This window comes from Erpetoichthys calabaricus, chromosome 4 (assembly GCF_900747795.2).
Source record: "Erpetoichthys calabaricus chromosome 4, fErpCal1.3, whole genome shotgun sequence".
Taxonomy (NCBI): domain Eukaryota; kingdom Metazoa; phylum Chordata; class Cladistia; order Polypteriformes; family Polypteridae; genus Erpetoichthys; species Erpetoichthys calabaricus.
In genome coordinates, this window is record NC_041397.2 from 207615826 (window position 1) to 207633327 (window position 17502).

The 17502-nt window shown below is 38.3% G+C and overlaps 1 protein-coding gene across 1 annotated transcript in view; it reads left to right on the forward strand.

Annotated features, from left to right (window-relative positions):
* Positions 1 to 16832, forward strand: part of cblb (Cbl proto-oncogene B, E3 ubiquitin protein ligase) — a 211259-nt gene extending 194427 nt beyond the window's left edge. The window contains exons 13-18 of the mRNA XM_028800241.2: positions 192 to 335; positions 2636 to 2715; positions 5338 to 5472; positions 8619 to 8765; positions 12058 to 12180; positions 14546 to 16832. Of these exons, the coding sequence (XP_028656074.1) occupies positions 192 to 335; positions 2636 to 2715; positions 5338 to 5472; positions 8619 to 8765; positions 12058 to 12180; positions 14546 to 14790 (874 nt within the window). The 3' untranslated portion in view covers positions 14791 to 16832. The remainder of the gene's footprint in view (positions 1 to 191; positions 336 to 2635; positions 2716 to 5337; positions 5473 to 8618; positions 8766 to 12057; positions 12181 to 14545) is intronic.
* The last annotated feature ends 670 nt before the right edge of the window (positions 16833 to 17502 follow it).

Consider the following 17502-nt stretch of genomic DNA (forward strand, 5'->3'; position numbering starts at 1 on the left):
TTTTCTGTTGTTTATGTTGCTTTTAGTATTTTGGTACTAGTGACTGAAATGGATTGAAATTAAGAAAACAAGTGAATTTAAGATGGGAGAACTGAAGAATTTGCTGATGGGTTGCTAGTTGAAGGAAGGAAGGAAGGAAACTGTTGAATGAGAATTTTTACCTTTTGTGCTCACTTCTTTGTCTAAATCAGGTACACACCTCCACATTCAAATTGGGGTCCAGATAAGCCCAGAGGGTTGGTCGACAGCGAAGATGAATACCAGGTGCCCTCATCTCACCCAGTTGCTCTTAATACCCAACCACCTCTTTGCTTGGCCATTCATCTCCAGAACAGGTAAAAAAGAAAATGCTTAAAATTCGAGAATTATGATGTATCACTGCATAATACTGCTGACCAAGAGCAGAATGATCTAGTAGCGCTGACTAAATATGTGTTTGATTAGGTGTACTTGTCTACTTGAAGAGTAATAGGCATTCTATGACATAAGATCCTTATGTAACTAATACATTTTGAACAGGGTATTGGTGCAGTAATGAATCATTTGGAATGGGTACTTTTTTTTAAAACTTTGAAGCATATATTGAGGTACTGTCAATAATGTTGTATGGAAATACTGAGTTTGTAAGTCCCTGCTGTGTTTGTGATACATATAATGATATAACAACTCTGTCTTTGGAGTTGTATGCTATGTTTGTTTATACATTGTGATGGACGACCGGCTACGGACTCCGGTCGCCACCCCCAGGCCGCTAGGAGGAGCCCTCCGGACAGCATGATGGTGCCCCGACTTCCAGCAGGGCCTCATGGACTTTGTAGTTTATACACACAGCCCTGCTGGATACCTTGGGGGCCACCGGGAGTCGCTGTAGGGGGGCTAGTGGGCTCTTGCATGCCCTACAACCCGGGAGTGCGTCATTGTCACGTGACCGGAAGAAACGACGTACTCCCGGGATGAAGAAGAGGACTGTTTGCCCTGACCCAGAAGGAAACGGACTTGTGGGTTGTGCCTGGAACCACTTCCGGGTCAGGAGCTATAAAAGGACTATGGGAAGCCCAGAACACTGAGCTGAGCTGGGAGGTAGGGTGGTGACATGTCTGGGCGAGGAGGATTGGTGATTTATAGAGAATTTATTGATTATATGAGTGTGGTGTGTGGAGTGCTTTGTGCACCGTGTAATAACAAAATAAATAATTATTATACTTTCACCTGGTCATCAGAGTGGTACCTGAGGGTTCAAGAGGTGGACAAAAGCCTTAACTGCTACAACATGCTCAAGACATTTAAATGAGGTTGAAAAAAAGATAGGGTGGTATAATGTCCATTTTTGAACAGTAGGTCAACATCAGATTTTGCTAGCTTGTAAATGGGCAAGTGGAACACGACTGCTGTCATAGCAGGCACATTGTGACTGAGCACTTAGCTGTAATGATGTTTGCCTGGTACCATGAGCACCTGTCTTTGCTTGTGCCTCTGCATCCAGTATACCACCCCAAGGCATTTTACCCTTTTACGTGATTTGTGATTTCCACAAAAATACTTACCTGCCCAGCTTTGATCAGAAGCACAAAAGGTGGAAAAAAGTACTAAAGTTGTGTGAACTACTGTGGAAGAGGAGGTGTACAAAACAGTGATTATTCTAGTGACCTTAGTGTTAAGAATTTACAGACTCTACCTGGTGCCCAGTTATTTTCATTATTTCTTTAGTTTATTAACATTAAGAGGTTTAAGTTGGAGCATAGCACAGTAAAATGTGTATAGTTTAATATTAGGAAGTCACTCATAATATTTAACAATGCTTACCAGAGGTAGGACTCTTTAAAATAATTGTATACAATTGTAATTAATACTTTAAAAGAAATTAAATAAATTAATAAATTATTAATTTGTAGTGCTTATGTAAAAGGTGCTTTTTTTGTAGTTGTTCTTTTACATTATGCAGGGAAGTGTTGTGTGTTCATCTTGCATGCTGCTCAAAGTGTTCTGTTCTGATAATTTGTAGCCCAGCACCATATATTGAAAGTTTCAAAAATTGCTCTGTCAGGTTTCTAAGTAGAGAGAAGCATGCGTGTGTGGGCCTTAAGCCTTCAGTAATGCTGTACAAACTTAATTAGAAACACCATTTGGACAAAACGTTCAGGAAACAGCCTAGGGAAAAGGCAAGATACTAAAATGCATCGGAAACCGTCGTTTTATTTTTGACAACGCTAAAATATGATTTATTTATACTTGACAAGTCTTTGATGTATGAATTCATTACATTAATGGCATGGTTTGCTTACTGAGTTGATTTGGTTGTAGCACACTGAAAGTTCCCACCCCCTGCCACTCCTAGAATTTTTAAAATTTTATGCAACATTTCTAAATTATCCCTGCCAGGTTTTCATTGTGTCCTTGAATCACACAATATGCAACCATGCAGACTGTTCGTCTTTTCTTTTTACATAGCTGCTAGTTGAAACATTCATTAGAATAATAATAATAAACAACAGATGTCCGTCCAGAGGATTTTTTGATGATACAGGAGGAAGCTGTCAATCATCTGAAGGACAGGCATCTTGAAAAGCTGTTTCCAGTAAACTGGGTTCTATTAATTATTTAGTAACCTAAAGATTCACTTGAACTCCTTTTGCAGAGTGTCTGAAAATGGACAGGGTCTTAATGGAACGTCTGACCAAACGTTGGAAGTGGCAAAGCGGAAATCTCCAGAGATTGGTAATGTTAACATTAATGTGCTATTCTCTGTTTGATGCACTATTCCATCTTAAGAAAAAAATTGTACATCATAACTTTAGGAACAATGGCCAGTAAAGCACCAGGGTATAGATCAGAAGGGCATTTGCAACTTTAGGAAGGAGTTTTTAGTAAATGTTTGGTTAACAGCTCTGAAACAGTAAGGCATTATCTTTTTGATTCATTAGAAGATCCCATTCAGATAAATTTAAAGGACTGAGTTGAAGTTAAAAATGTGGATTATTTTATTTTGTTGGATAAAGTGATTGCAGGAAATGGATGACTATAATGTGTACGCCTCAGAATAGTGGGAGCCTCTGTTCGTCATTGGACACTGGCTTTGTTAAAATACTTCCCTCGTATATATATGTATAACTCTTACGTACTTCTCTGCCACTCCCGACTTCCTCATACAGTACCACAGCTCCTCACGAGGCACCCTGTCATATGCTTTCTCCAGGTCCACAAAGATGCAATGCAACTCCTTCTGTCCTTCTCCATCAACATCCTCAGAGCAAACATTGCATCTGTGGTGCTCTTTCTTGGCATGAAACCATACTGCTGCTTACTAATCATCACCTCACTTCTTAACCTAGCTTCCACTACTCTTTTCCATAACTTCATGCTGTGGCTCATCAATTTTATTCCCCTGTAGTTGCTGTAGTCCTGCACATCCTCCTTATTCTTAAATATCGGCACCAGTACACTTCTCCACTCCTCAGGCATCCTCTCACTTTCCAAGATTCCATTAAACAATCTGGTTAAAAACTCCACTGCCATCTCTCCTAAACACCTCCATGCTTCCATAGGTATGTCATCTGGACCAATGGTCTTTCCATTTTTCATCCTCTTCATAGCTGTCCTTTACTTCCTCCGTGCTAATTGTTGCACTTCCTGATTCACTGTCTCCACATCATCCAACCTCTTCTCTCTCTTGTTCTCTTCATTCATCAGCCTCTCAAAGTACTCTTTCCATCTGCTCAACACACTCTCCTTGCTTGTGAGTACGTTTCCATCTTTATCCTTTATCACCCTAACCTGCTGCACATCTTTCCCAGCTCAGTCCTTCTGTCTAGACAATCGGTACAGGTCCTTTTCTCCCTCCTCAGTGTCCAACCTCTCATACAACTCATCATATACTTTTTCTTTAGCCTTCACCACCTCTCTCTTCACCTTGCGCCTTATCTCATTGTACTCTTGTCTACTTTCTGCATCTCTCTGATTGTCCCACTTCTTCTTTGCCATCCTCTTCCTCTGTATACTCTCCTGTATTTCCTCATTCCTCCACCATTTTCCTCCTTCTTTCCAGATGTCACACCAAGCACCCTTCTTGCTGTCACCCTTACTACATCTGCTGTAGTTTCCCAGCTGTCTGGTAACTCTTCAATGCCACCCAGTGAATGTCTCACCTCCTCCCTAAACTCAACCTTGCAGTCTTCCTTTTTCAACTTCCATCATTTGATATTTGACTCTGCCCTCACTCTCTTCCTCTTCTTGATTTCCAGTGTCATCCTACAGACCACCATCCTATGCTGCTTAACTACACTTTCCCCTGCCACCACTTTGCAGTCTTCAATCTCCTTCAGATCAACTCTTCTGCATAGGATGTAATCTACCTATGTGCATTTTCTTCCACTCTTGTATGTAACACTATGTTCCTCTCTCTTCTTAAAATACGTATTCACCACAGACATGTCCATCCTTTTGGCAAAATCCACTATCCTCTGACCTTCTTCATTCCTCTACTTGACACCATACCTACCCGTCACCTCCTCGTCTCCTCTGTTCCCTTCACCAACATGCCCATTGAAATCCGTTCCAATCACCACTTTCTGTCCCTTTGGTACACTGTCCATCATCTCATCCAACTCACTCCAAAAATCTTGTTTCTCACCCATTGCATACCCTACTTGCAGTGCATATGCACTAACAACATTCATCCTCACACCTCCAATTTCCAGCTTCATAATCATTACTCTGCCTGATACTCTTTTCACCTTCAAAACACTCTTGACATACTGTTCCTTCAGAATAACTCCTACCTCATTTCTCCTCCCATCCACACCATGATAGAACAATTTGAATCCACCTCCAATCCACCTGGCCTTACTCCCCTTCCATTTAGTCTCTTGTACGCACAATATGTCAACCTTCCTTCTGTCCATCATATCTGCTAACTCTCTCCCTTACCAGTCATACTGCCAACATTCAAAGTTCCTACCCTCAGTTCCACTCTCTTTACTTTCCTCCTCTCCTCCTGCCTCCGAACACGTCTCCCCCCCTCTTCTTCTCCTTCTTCTTCTTTGGCCAACAGTAGCCCAATTTCCACCAGCATCCTGTTGGCTAACAGTACTGGTGGCGGTTGTTGTTAACCCGGGACTTGACTGATCCGGTATGAAAATTTGTATTGTTGTCCGCATATTGATTTGGCAAAATTTTACACTGGATGCCCTTCCTGACGTAACCCTCCCCATTTATCCGGGCTTGGGACTGGCACGAAGAAGCACACTGGTTTGTGCATCCCCTGTGGCTGGGTTAGCTCAGGACATAAATGATCAATTATATTTATTATTAGTAGCATAACTGCTGATGTCTTCTGTTTAGGTGATCTTATGGAGTTGCCCAGCGTTTCCTTCATATCTGGACTGCCACCTCGGACAGTATTAAGAGACAAGAAAACTAGTAGCAACTGTCTCAACAGGACTCCTTCAGACTACGATATCTTGGTTCCCTCCCCAGGTACAAATGTCGCTTAACTTTGCTTTCACTATTTATGGGTATTTTTCAGCAGAGTATGCTACATTCAGTGAGCCTATCCACTTAATAATACTCAACACTGAAATAAGACAAATATTCTGCCGAGTAAGCCTTCATTGTACCTAATACACACTTGTGTTCTCCACTTTTAATGTAGCTTCTGGCAGAGGGTCGACATGCTGCTTATTAATACACACTCGTGAAAGCTTCCAGTACTGGCATATGTTAGTGTGCGCACAATAACTTCATCATCCTGACTGGTCAGCATAAAACACTAACTGGACCGAGGACTACATGCACAGATGCACCTTTTGTCAGATACTAGAAGCATGATTCTCTCTAACATGATAGTACATGGATTCACTCCTTGCTAAAATTATTTTATCATCAGGAATGGAAGCATTGCTGCAAATGAACACAGTGTTGGATTCTGTTCATGTTGGCAATCAAGACAGTATTTTGCATGAATATGGTGGCCTCTACTGGCACAGAGTGTAATAGCAAACAATTTGTAGTAGTAACAGTAGATGTGCAGTCTTGAGTACAGTCAAATTCATATTTGCATTACATCGCCACTCTCTGGCATCATGATAAACAAGAATACATAAAAATGTAGAATTTCATTTTATTTAATAGAAGCACAAATTGACATGCCTGATATTATTACTTTTGTCAGATATTGTATATGAAATTTTAGAACTGGCCTGTCTTAAACTCTTTGCTCGATTCTCGGGAGACATTATAGAAAAATAATAAAAAATACAACAGCAGCATAATGCACATTTTCCTTTTTTGACAAATTTTGAACAATATTGTTCTCTCACATGTATGGAGTTTAAAAAGAGTTGAATACAATGCAGAAGCAAAAAATGTGAATCAACATGTTGAATCCTCTCAAAATATGTACAGGCAAATTTGAGCAAGCTAGGGACCTTAAATTGAAAGTGTCTATGTTGGTGGATTCCAAGTTCAGCCCTGACCCCCCACCTAATTGATTGCATTGTTTTATTAGATAATCTTTTTCTTTCTTTTATTCTGCATTTAGAAAAGTGCAATAGTGTTGTTTGCATAGAAAAAATGTAGAAGTGTTTTTTTTATTAAAGGCACAAAATTAGATTTTTTTTCCTTTTCCACTTCTACTTTATCTTTTTTGATCATTTACTTGTATACAAATAATGACAATTAATGACCAGCAGAACAGATACAAGGGCAAATGTCACTAAAAGGTGAAAGGTGACAGCTCTTGTAGTGTCAAGACACATAACATTAGAACAATTCATTAGAGCATGTCATTGATTCCAATAAGATCACTAGTCATACTCATGCACTTATCAGTTTGAAGTTTGAATGCTGCTAAAGTCATACTGTCCACCAAAATACTTGATAATTTATTTCATGTGGTTTTGGTTCTTTGTGTAAAGGAAAATGTTCCAACATTTGTGCAAAATCAGCCTTTAACAAGTTTCAAACTGCGTCCCTGTGTTCATGTTGATGAATTTATTTGGGACAGCTGAAATGTACTGTAGTAATTGCCCGAATATTTTAAACACTTTAGTCATGTCCACTCTTAATCTCCGTTTACTGAAACTGAAAAGGTTCAGCTCATACTCTGCAGTCTTGGAATCAGTCTAGTCACTCTTCTCTGGACTTTCTCTGGCTCTACTGTGCTTTTTTTAATATGGGGACCAAAACTGTACACAGAACTCCCTACAGGTCTCCCTAGTGAGTTATATAACTTAAGCATGAGATCTTTTGACTTGTGCTCGGCACATTGTGATATATAAACTAACATCCTATTAGCTTCTTGATCACTTCTGTACACTGTCGGAATGTAGATAATGAAGGTTATGACCCTGTGATCCTTCTCATAAGTTGTACTACAAGTTTCAGACTTCCTATTGTGTATTCAAACATGTAACATGCTGATACATAAAATGTTTGTTGCATTCCAGTAAAAACCAAGTAGCAAGCCCAATTTTGTAATTTCTGAATTGACACCAAAACACACAGAACTGTGAAATAACAGCATGCTTAATTCAGGTAGGAATCCAATTAAAAGCCATAGTTGGTTGGAATGAAAAGCTATAGCCAGAGAGGGCCAGAGGACTGAACTTTAGAACCACTGTTTTCAAGTAAATTGTTGGTATATTCATGTCTCCTTTTTGGAGCCATCATAGTGTCCAGAATTTTGGCTTCAGTTTATGGAAGTGACATCCACACATATGGTAGTGCAAATACTGTTTTTTTAATCTTTTATTTTAGATTTCTTGGCACAGAGCTTTCATGGTTTCTGGCCAAAAGAATAATTTATTGTCATTTTTCAATTAGCATCTCTAATGAAGAAGTTGAAAGGCTAGACAAGCAGTACATTAAATGAACCACAGCTCCGAAGAGAGAGCGCCCGTTGAGCTGCTTGACACATGCCTTTCACATTAGCTTGTAGGAGGTTGTGCAGCTTCACAAAAACGTGATGAATGAATAGATTGTGCAGAAGAAAAGTGAAACTGATGTTTGAGCTGAATGATGAAAAGCAGAATGAAGAAAAGTGAGCAGTGTCATTAATAATTTTTGCTTCCAGTAACACAGGTTTTAAAATGAAATTAGTCCCTCTCCTGAGACTGTTCAGTTTCATTTTTTTGCACTGCCACTATATCCTGTGACAGGCATCTAAAACTGATCCATCACAATATCATGTCCTGATTTGAGCAATATTTTTGTTGGTAATTATTTTCCAGTTCACGCATATTTTTTATAAAGAGATCAAACATATTTATGGTGTTTGTATCAGTGATATTTTGATATCCCCTAAATAGTCATCCTGTTACACATTTTGCATGAAATCCTGTTAGGTAGGCATGGCTGACTCTGGGCCTGTGGGTTAGGGTGTTCTGACGTCTGTGAGCGAGGAGATGATTGTGCATGTAAAATGAAACATTATAAAGATGTGTATTGTTGTGGTGTTTCACACATGAATGATCATTCAAACTCCATTTTTTAACAGAAGAAAATATAATGTAAGTGGTAATGTCCTATATCACTTGGTCTCAGCAGGTTATGTTGTTCACGTTCCGTTAGCACCAGTGACTTTATCCTCTCATGTAGTTATGCTGTGGTTTGTTCTTTACCAGGAGATGATCTCTTCGATGGCCCTCCTCCTTCATTGCCTCCTCCACCTCCACCTGCCAGACATAGTCTTACTGAATATTCAACCTCTAAAGGCATCGATTCCAGTGGTAAACCCATCTTGAACATTGACTCCTTTGTCACCTCATCAGGTAATTTGGATTTTGACTTTTTGTTGAATGCAATCACAGGGAAAAGAATTGATTAGATATTGACAAGAACTTTAAGGAGTTGGTTCTGATAACATTGTTACATGAAACATAACAGATATTTGTTTGGTTACTCACGTAGATATGCAGTAACAGTTTAGATTTTTTTCCCTTTTTTATGTAAAGCACCCTTGCCTGAGTTTTAATGTATCTATTTTTGGAGTTGTTTTATGGTGTGCTATATACCCATTTTGCCAGTTATTTTTATATTCTTCTTTGCACATCAGCTCATTCCGGATCAAAGTTTCAAAGTCATGTTGAATACTTTCGACAAATTGTACTACTTTGTCTGTAGTCTGCTGCACAAGTCACGTCATTTTGGAAAAGAAAATAAAAAGTATTGCATAAAATAAAGTATACTTTGACTACTTACCCAGCTAGTTCATCTTTTTAACACCCTATCTCTGCATCTCAACTTATTATCACTAACACCTACCAAGTCAGTACACAACCTTAGCTGTTCATCTATCACCACACTGTCTTTCACTGACCACATTGCAACTGTTTCCCATTCATGAAGATTCACTCTGTATAACATCCACAAGATCAGGCCATATATGATTTCGTATGCAGCACAACAGCTGGCCAAAGCTTTCGTCTTGTTACATCTGAACTACTGCAGCTCCTTACTACCAAGCCACTGTAGATGATTTAAAATGCAGTGGTGCATCTTGTTTTGTTCAACCAGCCAAGACAGGCACACACTTTTCAGTTTGTTGCGCTGACTCCTTATAGCAGCACATATTATGCTTGATGCTTTCCTACAGAGTAGCCAATGGGTCAACACCTGTGTATTATATATGGGGACACTTGTGAGGTCCTTTGCTCCTTCTCTTCCACTCGGGTCTGGTAATGAATGGTGCTTGTGCCTTTATACTAGTGCTCTAAGTAACTATATCTCATTCTGAACAAACCTGTATAACAGTATTTTTATTTTAGATCCTGTTTTGCAAATACTCTTGTTTCTGCATGACAAGTGCTTATAAATGAGAAGTGTGCTGAAAGGCCTGATGTGGCTAATGATTGGGTGGGAAACCAATACAAATAGTAATAGTTCATTAATCCAATCAGAATTCATATGGTCAAATGGCTCTAATAGCATATCTGCCTTGGTCATTATTGTGGGACCAGTTAATGTGCCTTAGCTATATCTAATGTTAACCGTGTGTCTTAATGATTAGTATGCTTCACAGAAATCATTCTAAATGCTTACTTACACCAAATGCTTCTCCTGGAAGTCCTTTTAAGAACAGTAAAGGACTGGGCTATTTGTTCATTTCTGACCTTTATATCAGTTCAGCTACATAAACCTTACAGGAATTTCAGCAGTCAAGATGGTCTAGCCAGAATCAGAGAGGAAGGACTGTATAGTCTCTTTGTCTGCTACATTAATTCACTGATTGATTTTAAATTTGCACAATTAATTGCAGTTGAACAAATAGCTTTTTATGTGACTGAAGACTGAGCTCTGCTCAGTACCTACCCTTATATGAGAGGATGGAACAAGAGCAGGGTTTTAGGTTTGTGTCCTAAAGACACTTTGTGATGATTTTTAAAGAACCTTATTAAGGTTACTTTTTCAGGAATGGCATGTTGATTACTTAGCTAATGAATGTCACTGTTTGGAGGAAAACCAATGGAGAAGAAGTGTACACACTGAACAAAATGCACTGGATTGGCAAAATAGAGATGAGTGCAAGTAAAACAGGGAATGAGGATGTGAGCCATTTATCCTAAATGTATCAATTTTTCACACAATTAAAAAAAAAAAGTCAAGTGAAGCCCCATTAAATAGGGCATGGCAGTTCTTTGTGAGTATGGGTGTGTCCAAGAACCACGGTCTGATACTTATGCTATTTTTTTTGGTCCTTACAACTCTGATTTGGATTGAGAAGGTTTAAGAATGTTACGTTATGATAGTGAGTCACAGGTCAGTTTATTACACTTACACCAAGTATTTGACCATTTGAATCCACTAGAAAACAAACTGCTGATAATGGACCATAGCTGTTGATACTATGTATAGATGCCCCTCCAACACTACATGTGCTTCATCACATCAAAGCTATTATGAGTATTTGCCAAGTTTGACACACAAGCTCATTGCACTTTTTCTTTGGCTTTTAGTAAACTGCTCAGGTACAAAGTTGCTGGTCAGTGTGGCACAGTTCCACATTACATAATACATTACATAATGCAGTTGGTGAATATTTCTGGCATCCTTGGGGAAGATTCCTTCAGGGATAAGTTGCATTTTTATCGGTCAAAAGTCATCTGAGAAAGGTATGGCACACATGGTGATGTAATTCCCTATTCTTCAAGTTGATTTCACGCTGAGTTTGTTTGGTACAAATTGCTTCCTCAAAGAGCAGAGCATCTGAAGCATTTCACCGCTAAAGTGTTACAATGATAATTTTCTTGCCCCATCCATTGTGTTGATCTTGATTTTCTCAGGAGCAGAGAGGGCACTTAATCACACAAGTACCCACACAAACATGGTGAGATTATTTAGTCCTCAGTACCAACGTTTTGCTGATTCTTGACCTCCTCCAGGCGTGAGGCTTGATGAATTCTAGCAGTTTTCTTACACTGATTTTTTAATGACCAAAACAGTAAGGGTTCAATAATGCACAATAAAAACGTTGTAAAGTACATTGACATTTTTGTCTTGCGTTTATATGTTGATTCATAGAAGATTGAAGGGAGCAGAGAAGATCATCACATGGTTACATGTGTAAGTGTGATAAGTAAAATAGAACCTTCTTGACCCACTGCTTAAGTCTGCATTTGTGGTGATTTCCACGTGTGAGTTTGCCCAGGAAATTTAGGCTGATGGATGAGGTCAGTTTTTGATGTGCTCTTTTATCACAATCATATTTTGCTGATTTAACTGTGAAATAACACACACCACTTACTTTAAGTGTGAACCTTTTAGTAGTGGAGATCAACTTCTGAGGACCATCAAAAATATTTAAGCATGAGGAATGACTTCAGCATTAGAAATTAATCACTTTAAATGTTAAAGAAATTGAGGTGAAGAAATTAAGATACACAATTTACCTACAAGTGGCTTTTATTTCCTGAACTTAGGAAGCAATCGAGTTTTGCCAAAACTGTCACTTTAGGTACAAGTACGTACTACAACGTAGAAGATTTCCCTGAGATAGAGATCCAGCCATAACTACTGTGGTTTACTGTTCATTTTAAGGTCTTTCATTTTTTTGTTCTTCTTCAGAAAACTTTGCTGATATATTTGGCGGACACCTTCCAATGCCACCTGCTCGACGGCTAACAGGCGACAATATGAAGCCTCCTCATCAAATAACTCAAGAGTACGATCGGCTCCCACCCACTATAGGTAACTGAAACAAAACATGTAGTGATCCTTTGGTATTACAAGGATTGAAACAGCACATTGCTATTGATTCTTTTCTCATCTTCCTTGCTCTCTTTCTTCCTGCCCACTCTGTTGAGCATTTACTTGCTATAAGTCTGGTATGAAGCATGTATTTGTGGTTTGACATGAACTTAGGAAGAGCATACAAACTCCACAGAGAAGGCATCTCAGCCATGGATTAAAAACCTCTGAGCACCACGAGGCAACAACCACACTTTTCCAGTCAGACTTAGTCTTGAAATATCTGATTTCCCAGAATCCTAGAAATACAATTCATAATATCAAAATTGTAGTAGCACACTATATTATCCACTCTATAGTGCTGCTCCAATTTCACTCTTTATTGACTAATCATTACTAATAATTACCGGGGGGGTAAACGTTAACATTATATAAAGTTATTGTCTGTTTTTACCTGCATTATTATCAATATTTAATTTAATATTTTTTTTGTATCAGTAAGGTGCTGCTGGAGTATGTGAATTTCCCCTTGGGATTAATAAAGTATCTATCTATCTATCTATCTATCTATCTATCTATCTATCTATCTATCTATCTATCTATCTATCTATCTATCTATCTATCTATCTATCTATCTATCTATCTATCTATCTAATCAAAGCACTTGTGATGGTATTAATGAGAGGCACATTTATCCAAATATGCTAGTGGAGCCTGTTCATACATGCTGGTCTGTTTATTCTAATTGGGTACACTCATGTCAGCGTATTGTGAGAACATTCACAGCAGGCTTTTCTCTGTAATACCGTCCATACCTGCATTAATTGATAGCTTGCAGGAAAATAAAACAATCTAATGAGCTCACACAGACAGTAGAAAACCTAAATCTAGATAATGTTTACAAGATGCAAGTATTATCTAGACGTCAGACTTGATGTGTTTGGCATAGTAGCCCATTCTTGTCTCGCCTGCTGTTTGTGTCGAGTATACAGTAAACATTCTCCCTGTGTTTATATAGGTGTTTCCCTCGGTACATCTCAGAAGATGTGCATGTACGGGGGTGACCCTGAACTTGTATTTTGTGTATTCAGTAAGTAGTAGGACAATTGGATTTTCTTTTCATAAACATTTCCTTTTTCTGCGATTTTTATATCTGGTACCTTCATTATAATGATTATTTTTCTGTTTCTTTTGGGTGTGATTTTTATATCAGTTGCCTAGGTTACAGTGGATCCTAGTTCTGTTTCTTTGGGGTATACAAAAACACACACTTTTTGTCAATTTTAGACAAGATTTCTCTCACTAACACAAGAATCCTCCTTGCGGACTGGGATTGCTATTCTAAGTTGATTGTGAGTGATCACAGCCTGCCCCATTTTGTGCCAACAGTCATGTCCAGCTTTGGAGCAAATATATTGAAATTTGCAAAATGCTCTTAATTTGGTCCTTTGGTAGGATAAGAAAAAACTGATTGAGGTAACATATGATTGCCTGAAAAGAAGCCATGGTTTATGAAGCTTGCCAGAGTAATCACCAGTGACCGTGATGGTTTAAAAGCAGAATGCAGCGAATTCTGTCATTTGTTTTAGTATTTTAGTACTTGATTAGTTATAACACTTCATAGATTCAGTGCCCTCATTGCGAATCTCATGTGTGGTTATTGTTTATATGAAGTTTACACATTATTGTCTTATTTTATTATCATTATCTTATTATTTTCTTATTGTCCGCATGAGTCGTTTTCTCTCATCCCCAGCTGGTCATAAATTTGGATCCTTTGTGAGTTTGTGCCTGGGGTGGTCCTGCAAGTGGCCTTGCACCAAGTACTTCAAAGGTATTTTGAGAATATTATGGTAATAATGTGGTGATTTATCAAACCACTTGCCTTGTGATCCTTGAAAAGAACCAGGGATACTAAATAACCTAAAAATGAAGAGCCAGCTTGCCAGACTTCCTCAGTACATGTCTTTGAGGCATTGCTAGATACCCTCTGTTGGACTAAATGTTACCAAAGACCACTCTGTCACCATTGTAATAATTAAAGAGGACTACGTAAATTCAACCAAAAACAAACCTCCCAGACAAAATAAGTTTTGCAAATGAAGACTTTAATTCATTAGGTGAAAAGAGAAAAAACAAAGCAGTTCCGCAGTGATTATATTGTGGTGTGCTTTAGTGTGAAACACTCAGTACCAATTTTCAGTCTTTTATTCAAAACCGTTAGGTATTCTAGACTTAACATTTGCATTAAGATGAGACAAAAAAAAAAACACCACGAGACAGACTTGGTAGATCATTGTGTAAATATAAAAGACCAACCTCTAAATGCCTCATCTTTAAAAATATGTATTTGTTCTTCTTCCAGCTCATGTTGAGGGTCCACAAGTTCCAGCGAGACCTCCTAAACCACTGCCACGTAGGACTGCTCCAGAACCACATCACAGAAAGGCCTACAGCCATGAGCCAATGGTGGAGAATGTAGACGCCAAAATTGCAAAACTGATGGGTGAGGGCTACTCATTTGAAGATGTGAAAAGGGCTCTTATGATTGCTCAGAACAAGGTGGACGTGGCACGAAACATTCTGAAAGAGTTTGCAGTTTTCCCATAGTCCGTTGTAAGGTGAACCCAACTGGCGTCGCAGTACAAAAATGGGGTCTGTCCCTGGGATGCATAGACTTGGAGCCCTTCAAGAGATGGAAGGACACCAATGATGAAGGAACCTGGAGGCGGCAGAACATCTTCACATTCAATTTGAGGAGTGCAGAGTCAAAAACAAACAGAAATAATCAGGGGTCAGCTGAAGAAAAGCAAAAAAAAAAACAAAAAGGTTTACATCTTAAACATTAATTTAAGCCTGTGAAGAACTTGTTTACAGTCCATGGCAGAGGATGGTCAACGTTGTTTTCTTTTTTTTTTTTTTACGGATTAAAGCTTTTTTCAGTCACTTATGATTACTTTTGGCTTTTGTGTCCATGTCTGGAGTTTCCTGTACTGTGTCAGTACTGCTATTTTTTATTTGAAAATCTTAATCCTCACAAGCTTTTTTAGCTGGTGAGCATGATGATGAGCTGCATTGGCTTTGTACGCTTCTGCTGGCAGGGCACAGTGGGATATACGAGTGTTAAAAAAAATATATATAGACAAAAATCACAATGGACCTCTCCGGTTCCTTAATGCTTTAACGAACAAAGTGAATCAATGAGAAATTGACGCAAATACAAACAAAAAAGCATGTGGCCTTCACTACTGAGTCTTTTATCGTAAGATTTTTTAAACAACAAAACAACTTCTGAATGTAGAGTGCATTATTTGTCTTTTTTATGTTATATATAATATCAAAGTGACTTAAAAAGTGCTTATTTTTTTGTCTTACATATTTTGTGCTTTACAGAACAAATACTTTTGTGTTTGAGCAGCACTTCCAACGTCAGTTTGGTTGCTGTTTAAGTAGGCAGTCAGGAAGGATCCGAAAAACTGTCCTGATGGAGCTTCAGCGGGCACAAGTATTAATTTATAGACTTTCTACTCCAGCTTTTTTGTCTCTTTTTTTATCTTCTGTATAGTAACTAAGCTGATCCTGCCATCCTATCAAAATTTTCTTTTTTATCTGAAGGGCTGGAATAAATTCTCTAATATCCCATTCATGTTACTTGACTCTTTCCATTTTCTGCTCCAGAAGTATCATCTACTTCTCCCTTGCCAAAGATTAGAGATGGTCATACAAAAAAAGCAAGAGATGGCAGTGGTCCATTTGAGAACGTTGAAGGGACCACGCGAAATCAACATTAAAAGGAACATATCAAAAGGAGCCTGCTGTTGAACAAAAAAATTACATATAAACGCTCACACATACAGTACCAGCACCAACTTCAAGTGCCAAAATGAGGAGACGCTCTTTGTGTGTATGCTCAAGTGTGTGTGTGTGAATTTTTTCTAAAGTCGGAACGTATTTTATTTTATCAAATTTTTTGCCTTGTACAGGGAGAGAAATCGCAACATTCAGCCACATTTGATATACCCCATATATCACATTGTAAATCATATTTATTTTGTATGTAGTTTTTATGTGAATACAGAACTTCACAGCTGTGGTACCTGTGGATATTGTATCTTCATGTCAGATGTTAATAAACAAGTACATTTTTAACCTCATTGACAGAAACTGACATGAATGGTTGCAAACTTTTTTTTCCCAGTCCAGTTGGATTTAGCAATTGGTGCTCATTCAAGGCCGAGCTGCAGTCACTAACCCTCCCTTCTGTTTGTCACAATGTGAAAGTTAGCAGTTTTTGTTGCTTTGTATATTTTTTATTTTCTGTTCAGGTTTACTGTTCTTAACTTGAAGCTTTATTTTGCACTGGTTATCTAGTCTATTGTATTAAACTTGAAAGTCTCAAACTGATGCTACGTCAGCCATTGTCCATGCCAAAATGCTCCTGAGAAGCGATTTCTGATTTGCATTGCAGAATTTTCTTAATAGATCTTCATATTGTATCAAGAAATGCCTTTTCTTGTTTAACATGGAAAGCGTAGTGATGTGTGCAATTAATTTATATTTTATTAAAGCATTCTCTGGGTTCCAGTGTTCTGTTATTCAGTAACTTGTAATCTGTTCTTGTACAATGTTTTATAAAGACCAGTATTAACAAAGCTGCTTTTTGTGTATGTCATTTTAGCTGCGAATGTCAAAGTCATCCATCAATGAAAAATGGTTTGGTTGAATCTGGGGAAGGGAAAAAAGAAATTGTTTTAGTTTCCAAGTGATGGCTGTGCCTTGCTCTATTGCTTATTGTTTGTCCTTTCCCTTCCACACCTTATTTTATAAATGCTTGTGTTCCTGGATGTTTGTACCATTAACCTCATCAATATGTAATTTTCTCTCCATTTCTTTTAATTGCTCACTGAGCAATTATCAAATTTGCCATAGATGTTCTTACTCCTTGCTGCCTTTCAGAAATTATTGATTCATTTTTAGAGTTTAGAATTATGGCAGTGTCTCGTGAGGCAGAATAATCAAGTAAACCGTGCAATTAGACGAGATGGGCACAGTGGGAAACGATGGCAACGTACATAAATAGACTGAAAAGAATAATGCTACCAGGCGAATCGCTGACTGGGTCGCTCAAGATGAACTGCTTACATCTCAAAACTGGCTCTGAAGGGGCATGGTATTTATATGGTAATGAAAGGCATCAGTGATATTTATTCTGATTAAGGTTTAATTACTATGGTGTAAACCATGAAGTGCCGTTTACACTTCCCACAGGATTCATTTGTTAAATTAATAAGTCAGCAGTTGGATTAAGTGGGTTCAAGTAGG